Source organism: Chiloscyllium plagiosum, chromosome 34 (genome assembly GCF_004010195.1).
Source record: "Chiloscyllium plagiosum isolate BGI_BamShark_2017 chromosome 34, ASM401019v2, whole genome shotgun sequence".
NCBI classification, from domain to species: domain Eukaryota; kingdom Metazoa; phylum Chordata; class Chondrichthyes; order Orectolobiformes; family Hemiscylliidae; genus Chiloscyllium; species Chiloscyllium plagiosum.
Genome location: NC_057743.1, coordinates 28,297,260 through 28,323,246, shown reverse-complemented (window position 1 = coordinate 28,323,246; position 25,987 = coordinate 28,297,260). Strand labels below are relative to the sequence as shown.

The 25,987-nt window shown below is 46.2% G+C and overlaps 1 protein-coding gene across 1 annotated transcript in view; it reads right to left on the bottom strand.

Annotated features, from left to right (window-relative positions):
• The window catches only part of LOC122540378 (MORN repeat-containing protein 1-like), a 67,372-nt gene that overhangs the window by 18,898 nt on the left and 22,487 nt on the right, over nucleotides 1-25,987 (bottom strand). Inside the window, exon 3 of the mRNA XM_043676021.1 lies at nucleotides 18,611-18,672. Within this exon, the coding sequence (XP_043531956.1) occupies nucleotides 18,611-18,672 (62 nt within the window). The remainder of the gene's footprint in view (nucleotides 1-18,610; nucleotides 18,673-25,987) is intronic.

Sequence of the window (25,987 nt, the reverse complement as noted above, 5' to 3'; positions counted from 1 at the left end):
CGTACTGTCACTAAAGGGAACAGTAGTGACCTAATGGTATTATTGTGAGACTATTTATCCAGAGACCCAGGTACTGTTCTGGGGACCCAGTTTTAAACCCCCATGGTAGATGGTGGAATTTGAAATCATTAAAATCTGAAATTAAGGGTCTAATGGTGACCATGAAACCATTGTCAACTGTCAGAAGAACCCATGGTCTATGCTAAGTTAACTAATCTCAGACTGAGATTAGTTTTCCGTAGAGACCACTCCCTCCGCGACTCCCTTGTCAGATCCACACCCCCCACCGACCCAACCTCCACTCCCGGCACCTTCCCTTGCAACCGCAGGAGGTGCAACACTTGCGCCCACACCTCCCCCCTCACTTCTCTCCAAGGCCCCACCGCCAAACCACAAGAACGCGACGGTCGGAGGAGGAGCGTCTTATCTTCCGACTGGGAACCCTCCAACCACAGGGGATGAACTTGGACTTCACCAGTTTCTTCATCCCCCCTCCCCTTGTCTCAGCCGAATCCCTCCAGCCAGGCACCGCCTTCCTGACCTGCAGTCTTCTTCTTGACCTCTCCGCCTCCATCCTATTCCGACCTATCACCCTCACCTTGACCTCTTTCCACCTATCACATTTCCAACGCCCCTCCTCCAAGTCCCTCCTCCCTACCTTTTATCTTCTCCTGCTGAACACTCTCTGCTCATTCCTGAAGAAGGGCCTGTGCCCGAAACGTCGAATCTCCTGTTCCCTGGATGCTGCCTGACCTGCTGTGCTGTTCCAGCAATAAAGTTTCAACACTAATCTCAGACTGAGCAACTGTTGGAACAACCTGCGTTAGGGAGCAGCGAGGTCTGGTAGAAGGGAATGTGAGTAATGAATGGTTTCCAGTCAAGATGGTGGTTGATTAGGACATTTCCTGTTTCCTTCTCTTTTTTTCCCTTTTTCCCCCTTTGGCCTCTCGGCGACTCTCAGCCTGGTCTCTTGGCGGCTTGATGTGGGTCTTGGCCTGGCCTCTCAGCGGTTCATGGTGGTGTCTCGGTTTAGCCTGTGAGTGGATCTGTCTGGGCAGATTCCCGAGGCACCCAGGTGGGAGGGGAGTGGTCAGAGTGGCAGCAGTTTCAGCACAGCAACGGTTTCTGCAGCAGTAGTTTCGAGAACAGACAGCTGAGGTCTCCCCGGAGAGCGAGATAAGCGGAGGACTCATCAAGGATGGTTGAACTTTTAACTTACCCCTTTATTTTCCTGGTTTGAACTACAAAAGACTTTATTGTAAACTATCACCAATTTCTTTATCTTTTATTATTCTATGAAATAATGCTTAACTTTTTAACTCTGTTTCTCTTACTACTTTGTATCTAAGTTTTTTTTGTACCTTGGTATCCAAGATAGCGACATGTGTTGGGACATTATGCACTTCTCACCACACTCCTGCACTTGAGTACACGTGACAATAAAATGATTCCTAGCCCTGATGAAAATCGAATGTTCCTTCTGAAAACTGAGTATGTTGCGGCTGTATGCATAGGTTTGTCTCCATGTTTGAGTGTGTTATGGACAGTATGCCTGTGATTTTATGTATGTTGGGGTATGTGCATATATGTATGCATTCATTTGGGGATATACATACATGCTTGTGTGTGTATGTTAGGGCTGTACATGCGTAGGCATTGAGAGCATATGTTTTATGTGCATGCAGAGGGGATGCCTATATATGTTTATGTGGGTGCCTATTGAGAGTATGGGACACCCTGTATTAGGAAGCAGAGAAGTCTGGCAAAAGACAATGTGAGGAATTAGAAACTAGATTCCCAGATCTGATGACAATCAAACACTCTTTTTGAAAACTATGCATATGCTGCGATTATGTGTGTAGGTTTGTTTAAATGTTTGTGCGTGTATGTTGACAGTATGCTTGTGTGTATGCTGGAGGTTGTGCATATACATGACCAAACAGGGGGTGAACAAAGATGCTTGTGCGTGCATTTTTGGGGCTACGTGTGTGTGTGTGCGTGTGTGTGTGTTAGTTAAGACTATATTTAGAGTTTGTGTTTGTGTGTAAATGTTGAGGGGGTGTGCATATATGAGTATCTGTACACATGCTTGTGTGTGTTTGTGCTGAGTGAAGGCAGAATAGTTAGGAGTGAGATTTGCTACGCCATTGTCAGTGGTTGGAAAGCTTGATGACTGGGCTCTCTTGTGTAGAATAGCCACTTGAATGAACAGAACACACAACAAGAAGGAATGCTGTGAAGGTTTAGCTGTCAGTGCCAGATCAGCGGATGGAATGTCGCTGGGTCAGTAAGACGGCTTTATATATTCCACATGGCTTTCTGCTGAGATTTCTGTATCAGTTTGGGAGTGTCTTTTAAATGGAAAACATCTGTAAATAAAGAACCAATCTTTCCAGGCATTGTTCACCCATTAATAACCAAAAATCATAAATATCTTGACATCAGAGAGCAAAATCATTCACGTATGACTGAAACATTACTACAAAGAATGCTTGTTTCTTGGAACTGCAATGAATGAAAGTTAGAGAAAAGGCAATGAAAACTAGACTCTTTTATCTATGTTCTTGGTATATGGGAATTTCTGGCAAGGTCAGCATTTATAGTCTGTCCTTGATGGTCCTTGAGAAGGTGATGGTGAGCTATTCTCTTGAAGCTCACAGTTTATTGTGTGGGTAGACACACAGCACTGCTTAGGGGTGGAATTCCAGGAAAGAATGCCAATACACTTCCAAATCAGAAACCCATGTGAGACTTCAAGGAGAATAAGAATGTGTTGGTGTTGTTCCTATGCATGTACCACCCTTGTTCTTCAAAGTGGTGGTGGTCATGGGTTAGAGAGGTGTTATATTGAAGAAGCTGAAAATGTGTTGCTGGAAAAGCGCAGCAGGTCAGGCAGCATCCAGGGAACAGGAGAATCGACGTTTCGGGCATATTATATTGAAGAAGCCTGAGAGGGTTGCTGCAGTGCATTTGTATATATTTCACACTGCTGTCACTCTGTGATGCTGATGGAGAGAGTGAACATGTAAAATGGTGAATGGGTGCCAATTAAGTGGGCTGCTTTGTCCTGGATGATGATGAGACTCTTTGTATATTGCTGGAGCTGAATTCATCCAGGCATGTGAACAGAATTCCATCATACTCCTGTCTTGTACCTTGTAAATGACTGAAAGGCCTTGGGGAATTAGGAAATGAGTTACTCCCTGCTAAATCCCTAGCCTCTGATTTGATCTTTTAGACACAGTATTTATGTGGTTAAGACAGTAAATTTTCTGGTCAAAAGCTTCCGGCACATTGATGGTGGAAGATTCAGTGATGGTAATGTTGCTGAATATCAGGGCAAAGTGATTAGTAACCTTCTTGTTAGAGGTCCTCATTGCCTGTGTGGCATGAGTGCTGCTTGCCAGTTGTCAGCCTGAGCCTGAATCTTGTTCGGATTCCATTTCAATATTCGAGCAAATGTGAATGTAGTTAAACACTGTACCATCAAAAGTTAACATACCCAATTCTGACCTTATGATGGGGGAAGGATCACTGCTGAAGCAGATGGAGATGACTGAGGTAAGACACAGTCCTCAGGAACTCTCACAGTGATGTCCTGAGATAACTGGTTTCCAGTAACCCCAGCCATCTTTCTTATGCTGATCTATTGGGAGGGAGAGTAGGACATGGGAGCATAGATGAATGCTCAAAAATGCAAACTACAATATATAAAATGTTTCCTATCTACAAGAAAGATCTACTGTGTCACTGCAAATGGACAAAACCTAATGTGACAATAAGGCATCGAGCCTTTCTGTTGTTTAATGCTGTCCAATAAAGCATGCTATACAATTATACAGATGCATGTTGAACAAGGCTAAGACTGGACTCAGTAATGATGATCTGTGCAGTTATATATCCAGCTGACACTCACTGTTTAAGCTTACATATGATAAAGGAAAATAAGAAAATGACAATAAAATAAGTAGCCACTTGGATGAAGTACTAGTGAGTGGCTGGAAAAAGTGTAACTATCCCAAAAGGGGACCAGGCAGCACCTAGGCTTGATTGGATCATAAATGGATCCGTTGACCTGTGCTTATAATTCTCAGTAAGCAGAACAACATGCTGACAGGACAGTGACTGGCATAAATGGAACTGCATCCCAGCAGCAGATGATGACACACTGACCCATATCACAGGAGGAGATAGACTGAAACAAGTAAAATCATATCCCAATATCAAATAGACTGGTACAAGAGGGAACAATGTTTATCAGGCATCTTCAGAAGAAGAGGGGAAGCTGTTGGAAAAGAATGTTAGAAACATTTTTCACTTAATAAAATTGCTTGAAGATTTGCCAACTGTCTGTATTTTGCTCCTTAATTTGTTGAAACATAGACAGCCGTGTAAACCAAGGGTTAGCTCCAGATTGGAATATTTCAGGATCACCTTGGAAAACACAGAAGTTGGTTGACATCTTTTTTGAAGTCTACTGTGAGTGGCATGACCATTAGATCTTTTGACTATTGAATAATTAGCTTGTTCAGTACTTCATGTCCTTGGCAGTTTATAAATGTGATTCATTTGCCCAAAGCAACTGAACCACCATCATAAGGGACATGGGTTATTTTTGCTAATTGAATCAAAAATGCAAGTAATTGCTAAAATTTTAATCAGTTTAGACTCAGTTGATGCATGCACAGCCAGTGAGAAACTGGGTCTGACTACCCTGAGAAAGGGTCTCAAACACCATCCCCTGTTTATACTGAGTAAGGTGTTCTGAGTTGGGGAAGTGAATCAGTACTGAAAATGGCCCTGGGTGGAGGAAGGGAAATTATAGGTGCTATTCACTGCTAACCAATTATCCTGCATGGAGAGGAGTACAGGTTTATGAGTGCTGCGTGCCTTTGTGATTGTTACTGTGACTATGATAGGAGTGTGCTTGTGCATGTGCAAGAACACAATCAGCCTCAAGCGCAGTATCCTTGGTAGTTGCATAGCTGCCATTAACTGCCTGAGCTCACACATGGTCAGCAGAGAAGAGCAATGTGATCAGGGGTGCCCATCTCCTCAGGAACTTTCAGCAGGCCGAATTCTGTGCCTTTAGATGATGCTAGAAGAAAATTGAGCAAAAGAAACTGAACAGTTTTGTAAAATAAAATTCCCATTTTTGTAGCATCTTTCAAACCCAGGGCATCCCCCTGTGCTTCACAGTCAATTCAGTCTTTTAAAAGTGTGGTCACAGTTGTAAGGCAGGATGTGCAACAACCAATTTGCATACAGAAAGCTTCCATAAACAACAGAAGTCCGAATGATCAGATAATCTATTAAAGTGATATTGTTTTAGGGATCTATATTGGCTCATTCATCGAGAACTCTCCCACTCATCTTCAAACGAGGGCCATGTTGTCTAAACAGCAAACCAAAAGCGCAGACATTTCTATGGTTACAATTCACCAGAGTCGAGAGTGTAGTGCTGGAAAAGAACAATGGATCAGGTAGCACCCAAGGAGCAGGAGAATTGATGTTTAGGGCATAATCCCTTCCTTGTTTTTTTTTAATTTGAAAAATATACTTTATTCATAAAATATTTCGATGATCTGTACAATTGGTCCTGCCATACATACGTAAACATTCCATTTCTTTGCATACAGAAACAGAGTAATCATTCATATATACAGGTCTGTACGATTACTATCCACATATTTAGCTGGGGGGTCAGCAGAGCCCCCTTACTGCGTCAGCCCCCTGTGCTTAGGCAGGCAGATTTTACATCGTGGTCATTCCCCACCATCCCTCGCGTCCCTCAACACGTAGTCCTGGACCTTGGAATGTGCCAGTCTGCAACACTCAGTCGGGGTCAACTCCTTCAGCTGGAACATCAACAGGTTTCGGACCGCCCAGAGAGCGTCCTTCACCAAGTTGATGATCCTCCAGGCACAGTTGATGTTCGTCTCGGTGTGCGTCCCGGGGAACAGACCGTAGAGCACGGAGTCCCGCGTCACGGCGCTGCTCGGGACGAACCTCGACAAATACCACTGCATTCCTCTCCAGACTTCTTCTGCATAAGCACATTCCAGAAGGAGGTTGCGACAGTCTCGTCCCCCCCCACAGCTGCTTCGAATGCAGCGTGCGGTGTGGGAGAGAATCCGGGCGTGCATAAAGGATCTCACAGGCAGAGTCCTTCTCACCACTGGCCAAGCCATGTCTTGGTGAAAGTTCTGGCGATGAGGCATTCTGCCAAATGAGTTTGACAGTCTGCTTAGGGAACCACTCGAGAGGATCTGCTCTCTCCTTTTCCTGAAGGGTCTCAAGGACACTATGTGCTGACCACTTCCTGATGGACTTGTGGTCAAAGGTGTTTTTCTTCATAAACTTCTCCATGAAGGACAGGTGATATGGAACGGTCCAACTACTTGGAGCGTTCCGCAGCAGCGAGGCCAAGCCCATCCTTCGCAACACGGGGGACAGTAGAACCTCAGTATGTAGTGACACTTGGTGTTTGCGTACTGGGATCCATGCACCGCTTGATGCAGCCACACACAAAGGTGGCCATCAGGGTGGAGGGTGGTATTGGGTGTATTTTTTCCCCCGTTGCCCAGTGTGTGGCTGCATCCCCCGTCACCTCTCTCAGGTTCGCATCCTTCCTGATGGACTCGGCAAATGGCTCTATGCAGCACACAAACAAGGCAGGAGAGAGAGGGCAGCCCTGCCTGACTCCAGATCTCATTGGGAAGCTATCTGATTCCCACCCATTGATTGAGACTGCACTGACAATGTTGGTGTAGAGCAGTCTGATCCAATTGCAGATTCCCTCCCCAAAGCCCATTTTGGAGAGAACATCTCTCATATACGTGTGTGATATCCTGTCAAAGGCTTTCTCCTGGTCCAGGCTGATCAGGCAGGTGTCCAACCCTCTGTCCTGCACGTAGGCGATCCTATCCCTGAGGAGTGCGAGACTCTCAGCGATCTTCCTGCCTGGTACAGCACAGGTTTGGTCAGGGTGAATCACCGACCCCAGAGCAGACCTGACCCCATTGGCGATTATCTTTGACAAAAGTTTGTAATCCGCATTCAATAGTGAGGTTGGTCTCCAATTTCTGAGTTCCTCTCTCTCCCCCTTCCGCTTGTAGATGAGGGTGATGATGCCTTTCCTCATGGATTCACTCATGGTACCTGCCCAAAGCTTACTGACATACACCTCCAGCAGATCCTGGCCAATCAAGTCCCACAGAGCAGAATAGAGCTTGACCGGTAAGCCGTCGCTTCCGGGAGTTTTATTCTTTTCGAAGGAATCGAGGGCTTTGGTCAGCTCGTCCAGAGATAGCGGCTGGTCCAGCCTCTCCCGTGTTCTGTCATCTAAGACCTCCGTGATAGAGGACAGGAACGACTGGGAGGCCGTGTTGTCGGTCCGCTTCGCGTCATACAGGCTGGCATAGAAGGACTTACTGATCCTCATGACGTCAGCCTGAGATGACGTTATCGAGCCATCTTCTTCCTTCAGGCTGCTGAGCACGGAGCTCTCATTGTGCACCTTCTGGAAGAAGAAACGTGAGCACGTCTTGTCCTGCTCCACCGAGCGGACACTGGACTGGAAGATTATCTTGGAGGCTTCCGAGGCAAAGAGCAAGGCTTGCAGGCCCTTCACCTCCTTGAGGTCCTCCGTGACATCGACCCCCATAGTCTGCAGCAGGAGTTGGTTCTGCATACTTTCCTGGAGCTGGGACAGTTTTCCCCGCCTCTCTCTCGCCTCCTGAACACCTCTGAGGATGAAGAACCTCTTGATGTTCCCTTTTACTGTTTCCCACCACTTCGCTGGGGACTCAAAGAGGGGCTTCATGGTTCTCCAACCTGCGTAGTCCCTCTTGAGCTCCTCAATGTTTCCCGGGGTCAACAGCTTTGTGTTCAGCTTCCACGTTCCCTTACCAGCCCGCTGCTCGTCCTGTAGTTGACAGTCGGCCAGCAGGAGGCAGTGGTCAGAGAAGAACACCGGCTTGACGTCGGTGGATCTGACCAAGCGCGTTCGGGACACAAACAGGTAATCTATCCTTGAGCGGATAGACCTGTCTGCCCGTGACCAGGTGTATCTATGCTGCGCTTCGTCTGCAGGAGTGCTGAAGACGTCTTGCAGGTTGGCATCTTTTACCGTGTCCATCAGGGCTCTGGACGTGGCGTCCAGTTTACTGTCCCCCCTGCCGGATCGTCCATCTGCATCAATGATACAGTTGAAGTCTCCGGCCAGAATGACCAACCTGGATGTAGCCAGCAACAGTGGAAGCTGCTGCAGGACGGCCAACCGTTCACTCTTACCCACTGGGGCGTACACATTAATCAGTCTCAGGGTAGCATTCCTACTCATGACGTCGGTGATGAGGAACCGCCCGCCCACCACCTCCTTAACCTCAGAGATGGTGAAGTTGCCTCCTCGCAACAGGATACCCAGGCCGGAGGCGCGGCTGTCGTTGCCCCCTGACCAAACTGACGGCCCATGGGCCCATGAGCTCGACCATCTCCTGTAGCTGCTGAAGTGCAGTATTCCACACTCCTGCTGAAACAGGACGTCGGCTCTAACGTTGGCCAGGAAGGCCATCGTAGATACACATTGCGTAGCCGATTTGATGCTACGCACATTGATGCTGGCAATTTTTATCCCCATTTTAACAGTTTACGAGGTTACCAGTGTTCATTTGCTGCTGGTCTTGCCTCTCTGGGGTAGCTGTGTGCATCCCCGTGGCGACAGCAAACTGCTGGACCCTCCCAGGGCTGAGGTAGCTGTCCGGCTCCACGCTCGGGCCATTTCCCCGCTCTGGTGTCTTCGGGTTGGGCCCAGGGTCCGCACAGTCCAGTTCTCCATCTGACAGCGGGGCTGTCACACAACCGTTGCTCCCAATTACCTGGAGCTGTGGGCTGGTGGGTACCTCTTGGTTCTCACCGGGTGGGGGGAGGTCTTTACCCATCCCCTCAGAGGGATCGTGTTTTCCTGTTTGGGCGGAGCTGCCCTCCTTTTTCCTCGCGGCGCTCTGTCTCTTCCTCTGGTGATGACCCTCCTTGCGCCCGTCCTCACTATCGGAAGAGCTGCCTGTATCCTCGTCGTGTAGGTGTTGTTTCCCCCTTTGCTGGGTGGCTTTGGGGGCCTGGCAAGTTTCCTCTTCCTGCTTTTGACAGTAATCTAATCCTCTGTCTCCTTTGTTCCCTCCTCTTCCATTTCTTCCGTCTGTCTTGAAGGAGCTTGGATCGGCTGCTGCACCTCCCCGCTGTCTGCCGTCTGCTCCACTACAGCCTGCCCTTCCTTCTGGGTGCCTCCAGACACCGTTCCCGTGCTGTTTTGTGGTACCTTGCTGTGTTTCCGGCTCGTGTTGCCACCTCCGGCCATCTGTGCGTAGGTGGCAGCCCCTCGCCTTGGGCAGGCCTTGTACATGTGGCCCGCCTCTCCGCACAGATTACAGTTCTTGGCCTCCTTACATTCCTTGATTGGGTGGCCTTCCTGCTTGCAGTTTCACCACCATGTGGCCTGACCTCCCGCAGGCTCGGCACACTTTCGGCTGCCCTGCATACGTCAGATAACCTCTGCTTCCTCCGATAGCAAAGCTGGAGGGTGGGTGGAGGATGTTCCCACTGGCATCAACCCTGACCTGCCGCTTGCTGGTCCAGATCCTGAAAGGATCGACCACCTCGGTGCTTTCTCCCTCGACCTGGACGTATCTTCTCAGGAAGGTCAGGACATCCGCTGCTGGGACGTGGGGGTTGTATATATGGATTGTTACAACCCGACTCCTTTGCACAGGAAGCACACACAACGGGACTGCCGACAAGATGGAGAACAGAGGTTCCCTTCCTTCTCCTTGAAGACCTTCAGGAGCTGCTCGCAATTCTTCACGCTCCTGAAGGTCACGTTGAAATAGCCTGCCCCAGGGAAATCCTGCAGGCAGTACATGTTCGCTGCTTCGAACCTGCAGTACTCCAGCAAAATCTTCTTGACAAACACTGTCCGATCGACCGGTGTGCGCTCCTCCATCTTCTTCACACTGTGTTGCGAATGCCCTGGCCTGGGCTGCGAGCGGCCGCTGAGGCCATAGCTCTGAGGTTGGCTGGTACCTGAATTGGCGTTAGCCGAAGCCAGCATAAAGATCTACCAAGAGCAGGTCAGCACAACCAAACGAACCTCCGACATCCTATCACGATCCAGCGATGGTCTCCAGCAGCTCTGACGACTCGCAACACGACCCCCGTGGTTTCTCCCCCGCCAGCACACGTCTGCTGCGTTGAACCTGCAGCACTCGAGCAGAATCTCTTCCTCTGGTCCTCTGCTGTGCTTTTCCAGCACTACACTCTCGACTCTGATCTCCAACATCTGCAGTCCTTACTTTCTCCTTACAATTTCATCAGCCTGGAATTTGGGACTTAAGTGGGATCGCAACTCATAACCTTCTGTCTGAGTACAATGCTGCATGTAAGTGATGGCTGTTGGAATTTATGGGACATCAATGTCTTGTGAAGGATGAAACAAAAGTATGAAATTAGCAGGACGACAGAGGGTGCAGCCACAATTGCACACTGCAGCAAACCCAATCAGTTGTTCTTATAGACTGGTGATGCCTGAAGCAAATGTAGATGCACAGCAAACGTATTAATGGGGCATGGCTGGAGGGGAGCCTTTAAAAATTCACTGGACTATTTAGGTGATCTTTGTGTGTTTTTAGTGTTTTTTCACCTGATCTCTTTAGGTATTCCCCAATCACACATGACTGTCCAGCTGATAGCAATGATGGAATTCTACTCTTCTGTTAACTGTTCAGAGATGTACCCCACCCTTTTACAATTACTCCAGATTGCAACAAAAATATGCCAAAATACTGTTTGTGTGCTGCCCTCCTGTGCATTTCCAGTTTTCCTCTCATGGTAGTCCCTTGTTGCTCATTGGAGAACCACTTGGGAATGCACATGCTTCGAAGCATGCCTGTGGTTTCTTCTAAAGTTGCTAAAGGAAGATCAAAAGTCTTCTTTGAAACTAAATGATGGCTGTTGACCTGAAAATAGATGCTAAAGTAAGCTGATACATGCTGTGTGGTGGTTCAATTTAACATCTTGTCAAATATTCTGAATGTATTTGCAGTGCTTTGTCACCTCATTTACTCCTTTCACCAGTGCACAGTGCCTGCAGTGTGCTATCTACAGCGTACATGACAGCAATTTGCACAGGTTTCTTTGACAGCATCTCCCAAATATGTGACCTCTATTACCTAGAAGGACAAAGTCAGCAGGTACATGGCAATACTATCATCTCCAAGTCACACAGAATCTCAATTTGGACATGTATCAGCTCCTCCAGCCTCACTGCGGGTTAGTGTCCTGGAAATCATACATAACAGGAATAGTTCCATCATCAGACTGCAGTGTTTCCAGAATGCAGCGCACTACCACCTTATTGAGAGAAATTAGGGAAGAACAATGAATGCTGGTTTTGTCTGCAACATTCATGTCCTGAAAATGACATAAAATTTTCTGAGGTAGATAGCATGAGCTATGAAACATGTGGGTCTACTCTGCTGTAGGATCTTGGGGAATCAGGACATTTATCTTTACTCCCCTATTGACTAACAGCATTGAAAACAAAAAAAATGCAGGTCAGGCAGCAAACTTTAGCAAACTAACATTTCAAGTCTAGATGACTGTTCATCAGAGCTGAAGTGAAGTGTGGAGGGTCAGCATTTATGCAATAGGGGGGTGGGAGAGAGGACGGTTGGAGTGCTGGGGAAGGAAGGCTGCTGATAGTGCAGATTAAGTGATCAGAAGGTGAGAATGACAGAACAATGTGTGTCTAACTGCCAGACTGGAAAGAACTGGAGTGGGCGGAGGGAAACAGGACATGGTGGCAGAGAGTGCAATAAGTAAAGCTAAAAGAAGAAGGAAGGGTTCACAATTGGAAATGTTGAACTCAATATTGAACCCAGCAGAGTGTAAAGTACTTAGTTTGAAAATGAGATGTTGCTCCTCCAGCTACCACTGTGACTTGCTGGATCACTGCAGCATGCTTAAGCCTGACAAGTGGGCATGTGAACAGGACGCTGCGTTAGAATGACTGGCTATGGACCAGAGGTGGTCTGCAAAGCGGTCACCAGTCTGTATTTGGTTTATCCAATGTAGGCTACTTTGGGTGCAGTGAAAACAATACACAGGTGAAGGTGAAGACTGGAAAGTACAGGTGAAGACTGGAAAGACTGTTTAGACCCCTGGATGGCATGCAGGCAGGAGGTGAAGGGATAGATGTTGCACCGTCTGCAGTTACATGCGAACTTATGTGGGAAGGGGGTGGTGTTGGTAATCATCCAGGAATGGATTAGGGTGTCATGGAGGGAATGATCCCTGTGAAATGCAGTCGGGGAAGTGAGGGGAAGATGTGTTTGGTAGTGGCGTTCTGCTGGAGTTGTCAGAAATGGAGGAGATTGCAGAATTTGGTGGGATGAAAGGTGAGGACAATGATCATATTGCTGTCAGTCATGGGAAGGGGCAAGGGCAGAGGTTCGGGTGATAGGTCAGATGCGGTTGAGGGCTGTGTCAACCACAGTGAGCAGGAAACCACAGTTATAGAAGAAGCAAGCTGTGTCAGCAGCTCAGTTTTGAGAAGGTGGCATCATCTGAACAGATATGACAGAGGTGAAGGAACTGGGAGAATGGGATGGAACCATGACAGGATGTGGGTTGGGAAGAGCTGTATGAAGGTAGTTTTGGGAGTCAGTGACTTTATAGTGGATGGCAGTTTACTCCCTGAAATGGAGATGGAGAGGTCAAGGGAAGAAAGGCAAGTGTCAGAAATAGAGGGGTGGAAATTGGAGGCAAAATTTACAAATTTTTCAAGGTCCAGGTGGGATCATGAAGTGGCATCGAAACAGTCGTCGATGTGCTGAGAAAGGAGTTGTGGGAGAGGAGGCAATATAAGACTGGAACAAGGATTGCTCCACATACCCCATACAGAGGCTGGGCATAACTGGGATCCATGCAGGTTTCCATAGCCACTTCTTTGACTTGGCCGAAGTGAGGCGATGAATTAAACGAGAAATTATTGAGTGAGAGAAGAGGTTTAGCCAGGTAGAGGAGAGTGGTGGTGAATGGGGATTGTTCATGCTTCTGGTCGAAGAAGAAGCTGAGAGCTCTCACACCATCCTGGTGAGGAATGGAGGTAAAGAGAGATTGGGCATCCATGGTGAACAGGCGGCAGTTAGGGCTAGGGAACTAGCAATTATCGATATAGTTGAGGGGTTCAGAGGAGTCATAGATGTAGGTCGGCAGGGTCTGGACAAGTGCAGGTAGGATGGAGTCAAGGTGGGAGGAAACAAGTTCAGCGGCCCTACTGGGGCAGTCCGGTTAGTTGATTTTGGAAAGGAGGTAGAAGCTGGTTGGGAGTCTATAACGTTGGAGGCAGTAGGGGGAAGATCTCTGGAAGTAATGAGGTCAGTGACAGTCCTGGCAACAATGCCTTGATGTTCGGATGTGGGGTCCTGGTCCAGGGCAAGGTAGGAGGAAGTGTCTGAGAGTTGCTATTGAACCTCCACAAGGTAAAGATCAGTGTGCCAGACTACAACGGCATCACCTTTATCAACAGGTTTGATAACAAAGTTAGGGTTGGACCTGTGAGCGTGAAGTGCTACGATCTCGGGGGGGAGTAGGTTAGAGTGGGTGAGAGGAGCAGAGAAATTGAGACGGCCAATGTCATGTCGGCAGTTTTCAACAAAGAGATCGAGGACAGGTAAGAGACTAGAGGAAGGGTCCAAGTGGAGGGTGAATACTGGTGGAGATGAAGGGAACAACTGAAGGGGAGATCCTGCCTGAAGAAGTGAGTGCAGAGATGGAGGCAGCGGAAAAACAGTTCAATCACATGGTGAGCCCAAACTTCATTTAGATGGGACATAGGCGTATGAAGCTAAGTCCTTTGCCAAGGATAGTCTTAGAGGCGAAGGTCAGCAGGTATGGTGAACACACAGCAAAGTCTGGGGTTGGGGGGAGTGACCTCTGGGGGACAGAAAGGGATAGCATCTGAGGGCTGGGAAGAGGTGGGTGCTAAGGGGCAGTAAGGGATTGGCTCTGAATGAAGGCAGAAGATGGGGTCTGAGAGGTGGAAAGCGGAGGGCGTGCAGGATGAATGTTGGTGTCAATAAGTTTGCTGGAGCTTGCACTCCTTGATGCCTTAAAGAAAGAGAAAAAGTCTTTTGTTGAGGTGAAAGATGAAGTGAAATGGGGAACAACACAGCTTTGAGATGGGGTGAGTTGATGTTGCTGCAGAGTGGAGTCGAGTGTGCGCATATGACACCTGCTTTATCAGATGACTGAGTCTAACTATCTCTATAATGCCCCACCTATCCCTCCTTACCTCTGCAGTTACTACCCTGACAAAATTTCAAACAGTGACTGATGGGTATTATATTTACACGCCAATGTTCCATGTACAGTATTGCACCGACTTTAACCTGCCCCCTTCACATGATGTGACAGCATTCACACATTCACTTATCATTTAGATTGATTTGATCTGCCTACAAACAACTCCTCCTGTATTGCAGCATAGATTCTTATCAGGTGGTTGGGAATAGGGCAGCACAGGTAAGTGAATGTGAATATTTTTCACTCCAGGCAAGAAATGAGATAGCAGAGAAAATGTACTATGTGACCTTGCAAAGTGATGACCAATAGTTTCAATTTGTCATGCTAATTGGTGACTGCAATGTTTTTACTGTTACAGCATTATAATTTTACACCAGAAAAAGAATGGAAAACATAGGACCTTAAATCCCCATGAGGAGAAAATATACAACCAGCACTGCAGGATTTTATAGAGTACAGATTATTTACTTAGTTGCTATAAGCGGTGAAATTCATCAGCTCTGTTTATGTACCTGTAATAAAACTGCCCAGAATTCACTGTTTGCTTTATGCTACCTTTGGGTTCTCGGGTTCCATTTATATTATTTAATACATTCCTGTCCCAGAGCTGTGCTCATTCTCTCTGCTGCTAGACAAGGTGATGTCACAGAGTTTACCTGCTGTGACCAGTCTGCTAGACAACATTACTACATGAGGTGCTAAGTGCATTGTTGCCACAACACATTTTCCAGTTTGAATTGACTACGACGGATGCACTGCAGAATACTTTTATGGCTCTACTGTGTGGGCAGGGAAATCAGAGCAGCAAGCATATCCCCAGCTAGTTTCCAGACTGCAGATTAAAACCTGTGAACCGTTTAAGTTATTTAACTTGCACTGCTGTTGTGTTTTATTTGCTGTTTTATTTACTGTGCATTTATTTGCACATTTTCTTCTTTTACTTTTAGAAGACATTTACTATGATGAGTCCTGAGTCTGATGATGGATTGACAATTTTTATGTTGGCCTACTCATGAAAAATTGCTGAATTGGTACAATGTTAAACGGTACCAAGTGCATGTGGAATTGGGTCCAACAAAAATGCATTTCCCTCCCCACCCCTATCTGTATTCCATAGGGACCGTTCCCTTTGTGACTCCCTCGTTAGGTCCACACTCCCCACCAATCCCCTCTCCACACTTGGCACCTTTCCCTGCCGCTGTAAAAGATGCAAAATCTGCGCCCACAGCTCTCCACCTCTGTCCACAGCCCTAAAGGATCATTCCACAACTGGCAGAGATTTACTTGCACATAGTATCATAGAGATGTACAACACAGAAACAGACCTTTTGGTCCAAGTCGTTCATGTTGACCACGTATTCTAAATTAATCCAGTCCCATTTGCCAGCATTTGGCCCTCTAAACCCTTCCTATTCATGTACCCATCCAGATACCTTTTAAAGGTTGTCATTGTACCAGCCTCCATCACTTCCTCTGGCAGCCCATTCCATACATGCACCATCCCAAAAGTTGTCCCTTAGGTCCCTTTTAAATCTTTCCCCTCTCACCCTAACCTATGTCCTCTAGTTCTGGACTCCCTCATTCCTCGGAAAAGTCCTTGTCAGTTTACCCAACCTTGCCCCACATAATTTTATAAAGTCACCCCTCAGCCTCTGACGCTCCAGGGAAAGTAGGCCCAGCCTATTCAGCCGCTCCCTATAGCTCAAACCCTCCAACCCTCCTCGAACATCATTTACGGCATCTGTTGCCCTTGATGTGGTCTCCTCTGCATTGGACAGACCGAGTGCAAACTCAGTTCAGGAAACATCTCTGGTCCTTATGTACCAACCAACCCCACTTTCCTGTGGCCATCCATTTCAACTCCCCCTTCCATTCCCCCCATGACATATCTATTCTGGGCCTCCTCCACCACCTAAACAAGGCCACTCGGAAACTGAGGAGGAACCTCATCTTGGGAGCCTATAATCACACGGCCTCAACATTGAATTCACCAGTTTTCAAATCTCCACCCCTACCCAGATCCAACTCTCTGAATTGGCACTGCCCTCTTGACCTGTCCTACCTGTCTATCTTCCTTCCCATCCATTCAGTCCACCCTCCCCACCAACCTACCAGAATCAACTCCTAACTTCACCCATCTATCGCCATCCCAACTACCGTTCCCCTAGCCCCATGCTCCCTCCCACATTTATTTTTTAGCCCCTTCCTCCTTGCCAGTCCTGATGTAGGGTCAAGTGCAATACGTTGACTCTTTTGCTCCTCAGATGTTGCCTGACCTGCTGTGCTTTTTCCAGCACCACACTTTATCAACTCTGACTTCTCCAGCATCTGCAGTCCTCATTATCTCTGAATTGTGACGTTAGCTGCTATGTGCGTGTGTATTCACAAGCATGTTAATGTGTTTGTGTGAGTGCATAACACTACAATTACATTCAGTATTCTGTTATTCCTATTGAAAGGTTCGCATTTTTAAAAATGAATTCTAGTCTCCGTCCTATCGGAAGGATTTTGTGAAACTTGAAAGGGTTCAGAAAAGATTTATAAGGATGTTGCCAGGGTTGGAGGGTTTGAGTTACACGGAGAGGCTGAATAGATTGGGGCTGTTTTCCCTGGGTGGGATACTCTTTCGAGGGGCCAGTGTGGACTCAATAGACCCAATGGCCTGCTTTCACACTCGGGATTCTATGATCCTATTTCTGGTTAAAAGTAATATTCTACAGATGCTGAAAACATGAAACAAAAACTGAAAATGCAGGAAACTCATAGTCAGCAATTGTGGAGAAAACAGCCAAGTTTACATTTCAGGTTTACACTTTAAGTATTAACAGAACATCTACCTTCTTGTGTTTTTATTAACATGTTCTGTTTTTGGAAGCAATCATTATAAGGTTTGTGCTTTTGTATCTCCAAACCACTGAATATGACTCACACTCTCAGTTCTTCATAGTTGTGAGTAGCATTTCAGCCAGTCTTAAGGGGAGAGAGTCATGGTGTATTACTTTCTCACTGTTATATTCTCCATTGGGTGTGCTGGATTTCAAAGAGAGTCTCACAACAACAATTACTTTGTGTTTTTAACCTCATGAAATGCCCCAAGAAGCATAATCAGCATAATTTGACACCAAGTTACTAGAACAGGAGCGACCAAAAGTGTGGCCAAAGAGGTCAATTTTATGTCTTAAAGGAAGAAGGGGTCGAGAAGTGTCAAGTTTAGAGATGGATTTTTAGATCTTGGGGCCAAGGCAACTGAAGGCAGGGTGAGGGATAGATATATGGCAAATGTGCAGGGCTGAAACAGGCTTTTAGATTTTTGCAAAAATGTTGTCTTTATCCTGATGGTTCAATCATAGACCTACAGGTTTATGGCTCCAGGAAACCATCTGATAAAGGAGACTGGTTCTGTCAGTTGCACGAATGCAAGGGTCACTTTATGAGTGCATAATCCTGGCAATGAGCCTCACCTGCTGGCAATTTCTGACTATGTGCTCAGGGTGTGCAATGTTCCCCACTGGGAGCATGATTTTGTAAAATCAGCCCTACAGTGTGAAAGCAATTACTTTTGGACACCTGCAGCCAGCAGCCAGCAGCAAATTAGGTGACTTCAGTTCCATCTCAGTGAGCTGGGTTTGAGTCAGAGGTGGGAGGACAATTTATCGTGTCAGCCATTCTCTCTCTGAAGGTGAACCCTGAGTTTTCTGCATTTGTCATTTTTTTTTCATTGCACATAATACTGGTCTGTCAGCATAGGAAGACAGAGGCTGGGATCCCAGAAAGAAACCAGTAGGAATCAAACAGGGTCCAGCAGAGTTTGGCAAAGCTGGCTTGTATGCTATGTTGCAGCTGCCATCTACACCACATCAATGTAGCATTAACGTCGCACTGAAAGACAGCCTAAATAGTAGCCTCTGTTTCAAACATTAACCCATTAAGCTGACAGATCTCGTACATAGTTGAGCACTTGTGACTTTTGTAAATATTTCTGTTTGCCACACTGAGATGTGTAATTACTTTTTACAATGTGGGTGCTCTTTTGGCACTCTACTGAAAGGTCGCGAAGTGTGTCTATGAAGGTGCAGCCCACTCAGATATTGTTACTGCAGCAACCTGACAGTTCTTGCTCCCTAGTCTAGCCGCTCATTACTATAGAAAATGAGCTAACAACTGTTTGCTGCTTCTCCCGAGGCATGGGGCACTTAGTTAAGTGCTACACAGAGACATTTGCACTGACTAAGGTGTAACTCACACCCACCTGCTCTCAGATATCTTCTCCTGTGAGACTGTTGTTCTGCTACTCAACCTCTTGCTCGTTTTCTGCAATGAAAAGTTAGGACACAATAATTTATATCATACAAAGTACAAGAGACCGCTTGTTTAAAACCTGTGGCATTGGTTAATGACTGGTAAGTCACACAAGTGTCAGGAAATGACCATCTCCAACAAGAAAGAATCTAACCATCTTCCCCTGAAGTTCAAAAGCTTAATTATCATTGAATCCTCCACTGTCAACATCCTTGGGAGTTACAACTGATCAGAAACTTAACTGAACTTGGCCCATAAATATTGTGGCTACAAGGATAAGTCAGAGCTTCATAACGTTTTGGCATGTAACTCGTCTACTAACATCTCAAAGCCTGTACCCCATCTGTAAGGCACAAATCAAGGATGTGATTAAATTCTCACCACCTGCTTGCTTTAACAAGACCCAGGAAATTCAACATGATTCAGGACAAAGCAGACCATTCTCTCCCTTCTGGAAATAAGTGAGGACTGCAGATGCTGGAAATCAGAGTCTAGATTAGAGTGGTGCTGGAAAAGCACAGCAGGTCAGGCAGCATCCGAGGAGCAGGAAAATCAACGTTTCAAGCAAAAGCCTCCTGATGAAGGGCTTTTGCCTGAAACGTTGGTTTTTCTGCTCCTCGGATGTTGCCTGACCTGCTGTGCTTTTCCAGCACCACTCTAATCTATTCTCTCCCTTCCCTCAACCTCTCCCCCAGTAGTGCATCATATCTGCGTACCACCTATTACACACACTGCAGCAATTTGCTAAGCTTCTTTTTTCAGAGACTGTCTCACCAGTGACCTCTAAAATCTAGAAGAACAAGAGCATCAGATGCATGAACACACCACCACATACAAACTCTTCCCCAAGGCATATACCACCCTGTCTTGAAACTTCATCACTATTCTTTCAGTCACTGGGTAAAAATCAAGGACCTCCCTCCCTAATAGCACTGTGTGTGAGTGCTCCCTGGCAGTGCATATTGCCCATCCCTAAGTGACCTTGAGAAGATACTAATGAGCTGCCTTTGGGAGCTGTGTGTGTGTGTGGTGGTGGGAGGGAGCATTTTTCATGCCATCTGAAAGTATCACTGTGCTACATACGGATGAAACATGTACTTGAAGCTGGTGAATGCAGTCTATAACTGGCCTGGATTTCTAATTTTCATGATTTCTTATTGAAACATCTAACCCCTACCACAGCAAGATGCAAACCTCAGTCAGGGCTTCAGCACTCTTCCCAACACCCTGGGAATGTTTGCCAGTTCAAATGAGTTATGCATAGGCTACGATGGGAGCTTTAACAGCAAAGAATGTGCAAACACATCTGGAGGAGGCAAGCACTGAGGCTGGCAAGGGTGCAAAATGTACTCTGGGTGGGGGATTTCAATGTCCACCACTAATAGTGGCTCAGCAGCAGCACTATCGATTGAGCTGATCAGGTCTGAAAGGACATTGCTGCTAGACTGGGTCTGTGACAGGTTGTGAAGGAACAAAGTCACAAGTGAGAAAAACATACTTGACCTGATCCTTAAAAATCTGCCATTTGCAGATGCATTTGTCCATGTCAGCATTGATAAGAGTGAGCACCACACTGTCCTTGCGGAGATGAAGTCCTGACTTCACATTAAGAATACTCTCCATCTGTTGTGTGGCACAATCACCATGCTAAATGAGACAGACTTCCAACAGATCTAGCTACTCAAGACTGGGCATCCATGAGGTGCTGTGGGCTATCAGCAGCAGAACTGAACTCCAGTAACCACATGACCTGGCATTTCCCCAGTCAACCATGACCATCAAGCCAGGGGATCAACCCTGGTTCAATGGGGAGTGCACGAGAACATGCCAGGAGTAGCACCAGTCATACCTAAAAATGAAGTGTCAATCTGGTGAAGCAACCAAACAGGACTACTTGCGTGCCAAGCAGCATAATCAGCAAGTGATAGACAGAGCTAAGTGATTCCACAACCAATGGATCAATCTCAGCTCTGCAGCCTGCCAGATCCAGTCATGAATGGCAGTGGACAATTAAACAACTCACTGGAAGAGGAGGCTGCACAAATGCGCCCATCCTCAATGATGCAAGAGCTCAACACATCACTGCAAAAGATAAGGCTGAAGCTTTCGCAGCAATCTTTAGCCAAAAGTGCCAAGTGGATGATGCACCTCGGCTTTCTCCAGAGGTCCCCAGCATTACAGATACTGGTCTTCAGCGAATTCAATTCACTCCAGGCAATATCAAGAAATGGTTGAAGGCACTTGACACTATAAAGGCTGTCGGCCTTGACAACATTTGGCAATCGTACTGAAGATTTATGCTCAAGAACTTGCTGCTCCCTGAGACAAGTTGTTTGAGTGCAGTTACAACACCAGCATCTACTTGAACAGACATGAAAAATTTAGAAATAACCCCAAGAACTGCAGATGCTGGAAATCAGAAACAGAGTCAGAAACTACTGGAAACACTCAGCAGGTCTGGCAGCATCTGTCGAGAGAAAGCAAAGTTAACATTTCAGATCTAATGACCTTCCTTCAGAACAGAAGAATGTGCAATGTGAAGCATGTAGTTCAGAATGTGGAAAGTAGCCAAGGTATATCCTGTACACAAAAAAGACAAATTCAGCCTGGCCAGTTACTGCCCCATAAATCTACTCTTGATCATCAGTAAATTGGTGGAAGGTGTTATTAACAATGATATCGAGCAACTCCTGCTCAGCAATAACCTGCTCAGTGATGCCCAGTTTGAATTCCACCAGACCACTCAATTCCTGACTTCCTTAGTTCAAATATGCTTAAAAGAACTGAGTTCCAGAGATGAGGTGAGAGTGACAGCCCTTGATATCAAGGCCACATTCAAATCAATGAACATCAGGGGGCAAACTCTCTGCTGGTTGGAGTCATTCCTGGCACATAGGAAGATGGCTGTGTGTTGGAGGTCAGTCATCTCAATCCCAGGGCATCTCTGCAGGAGTTCCTCAGGGTAGTGTCCTAGGCCCAACCATCTTCAGCTGCTTCATCAATGATCTTCCCTCCATCATAACATCAGAAATTAAATTCGTTGTTGACTGCACAATGCTCAGCACCATTTGCCAATCCTCTGATACAGAAGGAGCCCATGTTCAACTACAACAAGATCTGGACAATATTCAGTCTTTGACTAACAAGTAGCAAATAACATTTGCATCACAGCTAATGACCATCACCAGAAAGAGACAATCTAACCACCATCTGTTGACATTCAATGGCGTTACTATCACTGAATCCCCACTATCAACATCTTTGGGTACCACCGACCAGAAACTCAACTGGACTCACCACATAAAAATAATGGCTACAAGAGCAGGTCAGAGACTAGGAATATTGCAACAAGTAACTCACCTCCTGACTCCCCAAAACCTGTCCACTATCTACAAGGAGAAGTTAGGAGTGTGATGGAATACTCCTCACTTTCCTGGATGGGTGCAGTTCCAACAAAACACTCAACAAGCTCCATTCTACTCAGGACAAAGTACTTTGAGTGGCATCACATCTAAAAGCATCCATTCTCTCTGACACTCAGTAGCCGCAGAGTATACTATCTACAAGATCACTCCAGAAATTCACCAAAGATCCTTAGATACCACCTCACAAAAGCATGACCACTTCCATCTAGAAGGACAAGGGCAGCAGATATGTGACAACATCACCACCTACAAGTTCCCCTCCAAGCCACTCACTATCCTCACTTGGAAAGACATTGCTGATCCTTCACTGTTGCTGGATCATAATCCTGGAATTTCCTCCCTAAGGGGTTAACCTACAGCAGGTGGACTGCAGTGGTGCATGAAGGCAGTGCGCCACCACCTTCTCAAGGGCAACTAGGCAATAAATGTTCACCCACATCCCATGAGAGAATAATTAAAAAAAAACCCATTCCACTTTCTGTGGCCTCACTCTACTTTCACAAGACTCTGCATCAATCCTTAACTCCTGCCAAAATCATTGGCTCCCGTTCTCCCATTGGGAGAATCTGCAGTGATAGAATTTACCTTCCTCATTGTCAAACACCAGGACAAACCCATAGTTACTCCCCAGCTATTCATATCTGGTTGTCAGACTCCTATGCTCTTAAATGCCTCTGTACAGCCTGCAGCCTTCTGCCAAACAGTAGTCACAACCATCCTGCCACAAGAGGCTTAAATCTATAAATTCTTCACACTCATTTAAGACTTGTGTGTATTTTTGTTTCGGGTAAACCAGGCAGAAAGCTTTTGCGAATTATCGAAAAAGCAGAAGAAGCCGTGAATGGCTCTTCTCTGTTTCTATCTTGGGATTCTGTGAAATGTACACAACAGTTTATGTACCTTTCTCTATGCATATCTATCAGGTTCACAAGATAGGCTTTCTTGAGCTAGATGGCTAGGGAAGATTGGAGTGGGGACAATGGGAGGTTGGCATCTGAACGCCTAACATCTGGTTCGATATCAACCCTTTCCCAGAGAGTAATCAGCCTCTAAATTGCTGCATGTCCTCAAAAGAATTACAGCTGAATAAACCACTTTGTGTGGAAGACATTTCAGGTGGGTAGGGCATTGGTATTGTCGTACTAGCCACCCTAATCTCCTGCAGCTTGCTGTTAAAAGGATCAGAGATTAAATTCCTGGAGACCCACCCTAAGGGTTTCTCTTACCTATCCTGACAAATTCCTTGCCAGGGTGGGCCAATACGACCCCCCCCCCTCACTTATCTCTCCACTCTGCAGGCACCCTGCCTCTATTCCTGATGAAGGGCTTATGCCCGAAATGTCGATTTTCCTGCTCCTCGGATGCTGCCTGACCTGCTGTGCTTTTCCAGCACCACTCTAATCTAGACAATGGGAGACGTAAGTCTAATGTTGTGTAGAAATGGTCCATGTTGGAATGAGACAGCCTTGATGAACCAGTCAGGCTGTTTCTATTTTAGTATGTTCTCAATAAGTGTTGTGCCCCTGCCAGATATGCAGATCTTTCTTGATGAAAAAACTCTCAATGGAAATGCTGCAGTCCCCAAACCTTCAGTTTCTCGTGTTATTATCTAATATGGTCTGAAGGGATGCCTGGGTATGAGATTAATTATTTATCAGAAGGGACTTGTCAATGGAGAAGTGTGACTATTATAAGTAGGGCAGGGAAAGCTACCGGAAAATATGAAAACTGGATCATTGTGGGGAATGATGGAACATATAGTACAAAGATGGAAGATAAGAACTCCAAAATGAAAAATGCCTTGAGAGAAGATTTGTAGAGAATGTTTGGAACGATGTTTTCTAATTTACATAGATCTGGATAAAGTATTTGGAAAATATTGAGCTCTATAAATGATAGAGTTACAGAATTTCCTTTTGCAGAATTGATGGCAACATACCAGAGGGATGAAAATATTTTATTTTTAAGAAATTCTATCTTGCACACCTGACTGTGGGAAACCTGATCTGCATGGGCAAATAGGACCGAAGGGCCTGTTTCCATGCTGTCTGACTCTGACTCTAACACGCTGTATAAGCTCAAACAGTGGGTTTGTGAGTGAACTAGGCCCCTAGAAAGTGATTCTCTCCACTAAGAAAGGGGGGGGCTTGAGGAGCAGCAGGCCATGAAAAAGCAGGAAAGCAAGCTAGGTGCATAATTTAAGAATTACAAGAATTTTAGCACAAACCACAATTGCTCACCAGGGGCACAGGCCATAAGACCAGAAATCTTAGTGGTCATAAATAACTAGAAGAAAAGTTAAAAGATGTCCAACATCCAGAATTAAAAAGCTGTACAGAATTTGGGTGTGCATAGACGGGCCAGATAGTCTATGCCCTAACTTACAGGCAAATACACACAAAAAAGATGTCTGCTGATGGGACTTGTAAGCTAAAACAAGGCCAGTAGACAAGCAGGAGGCTGGAAGAGGTCAGGTTGGCCCCGAGGGCCTGGCTGAGATGCTCAGCAAAATGTTCCCTTAGTTTACGTTTGGTCTCCCCGATGTAGAGAAGACCACATTGGGAGCACCGGATACAGTAAACTAGGTTGGAGGAGATGCAGATTAAATATATTTCCCTGGATCATTTAAAAATTGCTAGAAAGGTCATATTATTCAGGTATAAAATTAGACTCGCGGCATATATCAGGAACAATTTAAATATTCCACTAAACAGTATACTGGAGAAGCTGTTTCATGTATTGTATCCGGTGCTCCCAATGTGGTCTTCTCTACATTGGGGAGACCAAACGTAAACTTAGGGAACAACTCACTGAGCATTGCAGCTGGGCCCTCAGGGGCTGACCTAACCTCCCAGCCACCGTCCATTTTAATTCCCCTTCTCACTCCCTTTCTGACAATGACCATCCTTGGTCTCCTCCATTGCCACAATGAATCATACCCCAAATTGGAGGAACAATACCTCATCTTCTGCTTAGGCAGTCTACAACCCTGGTGACTCAACATTAAGTTCTCCAATTCCAAATAACCTCCCTTCCCAAGCCCTGACTCCCTTCCCAGCCCCACCCCCTCCCTTCCATTCCTCTGACTGACTCTTCCTTCCAGCCACCAACTGGATTCATTCCTCCCATTGACCAACTAGCTGTTCCCTCTACCTGTCTTCACCTATCCCTACCTCACCACTCTGTCCCCCCCACCTCCTTTACCTGCAGCTCCCCTTACATCCACCCCAAGTCTGAAGAAGGGTTACATGGGAAACGTTGACTTCTCCACCTCCTGATGCTGCTTGGCTTGCTGTGTTCTTCCTGCCTCCTGTTTATCTACCTTGGATTCCAGCATCTGCAGTTTTTTTTCTCTCAAAACAAAGCCAGTGGCTTGGGACTTTGAAGAAAAAATGGGAGACCAAGATATAACAGTAGGTGAACCAATAGCAGGAAAAGGAATTCTGAAAATTTTCTTGTTTTTGTTAGCAACAAATGTTTGGAATGTAGATCTATTGATAGTAAAGCTGAATTTCTGCAAGGAGATCTACTCAAGAGGCACCAGACACAGTGGGGACACTCCAGAAATTAAATAAATACATTTGTGGCCTAAATGAGGCCTCTAGAGTTTGGTCCTTCTCATTAAAGTCGTCTTATCAAAATTGGGCTGATTGCAGTTAAAAAGTAGACCCTGCAGGGAGAGGTGGGCACTGCAGAGAGTGGAGAGTTATATTTCCCCCTCCAACCCTACTTTGATTTATTCCCTGCCCTCCCTTTCACTGTCTGATCACACAGCTTTGCCCTTTGTCAAGAAGGGCACTGCTTGTCACTGGCCACTTAGGTGTTTCCTTTCCTCTGGGTGGTGGAATATAAATAAAGATGTACGCACTTGTTGTTCTTCACTGTGTCCTACACCTGCACAC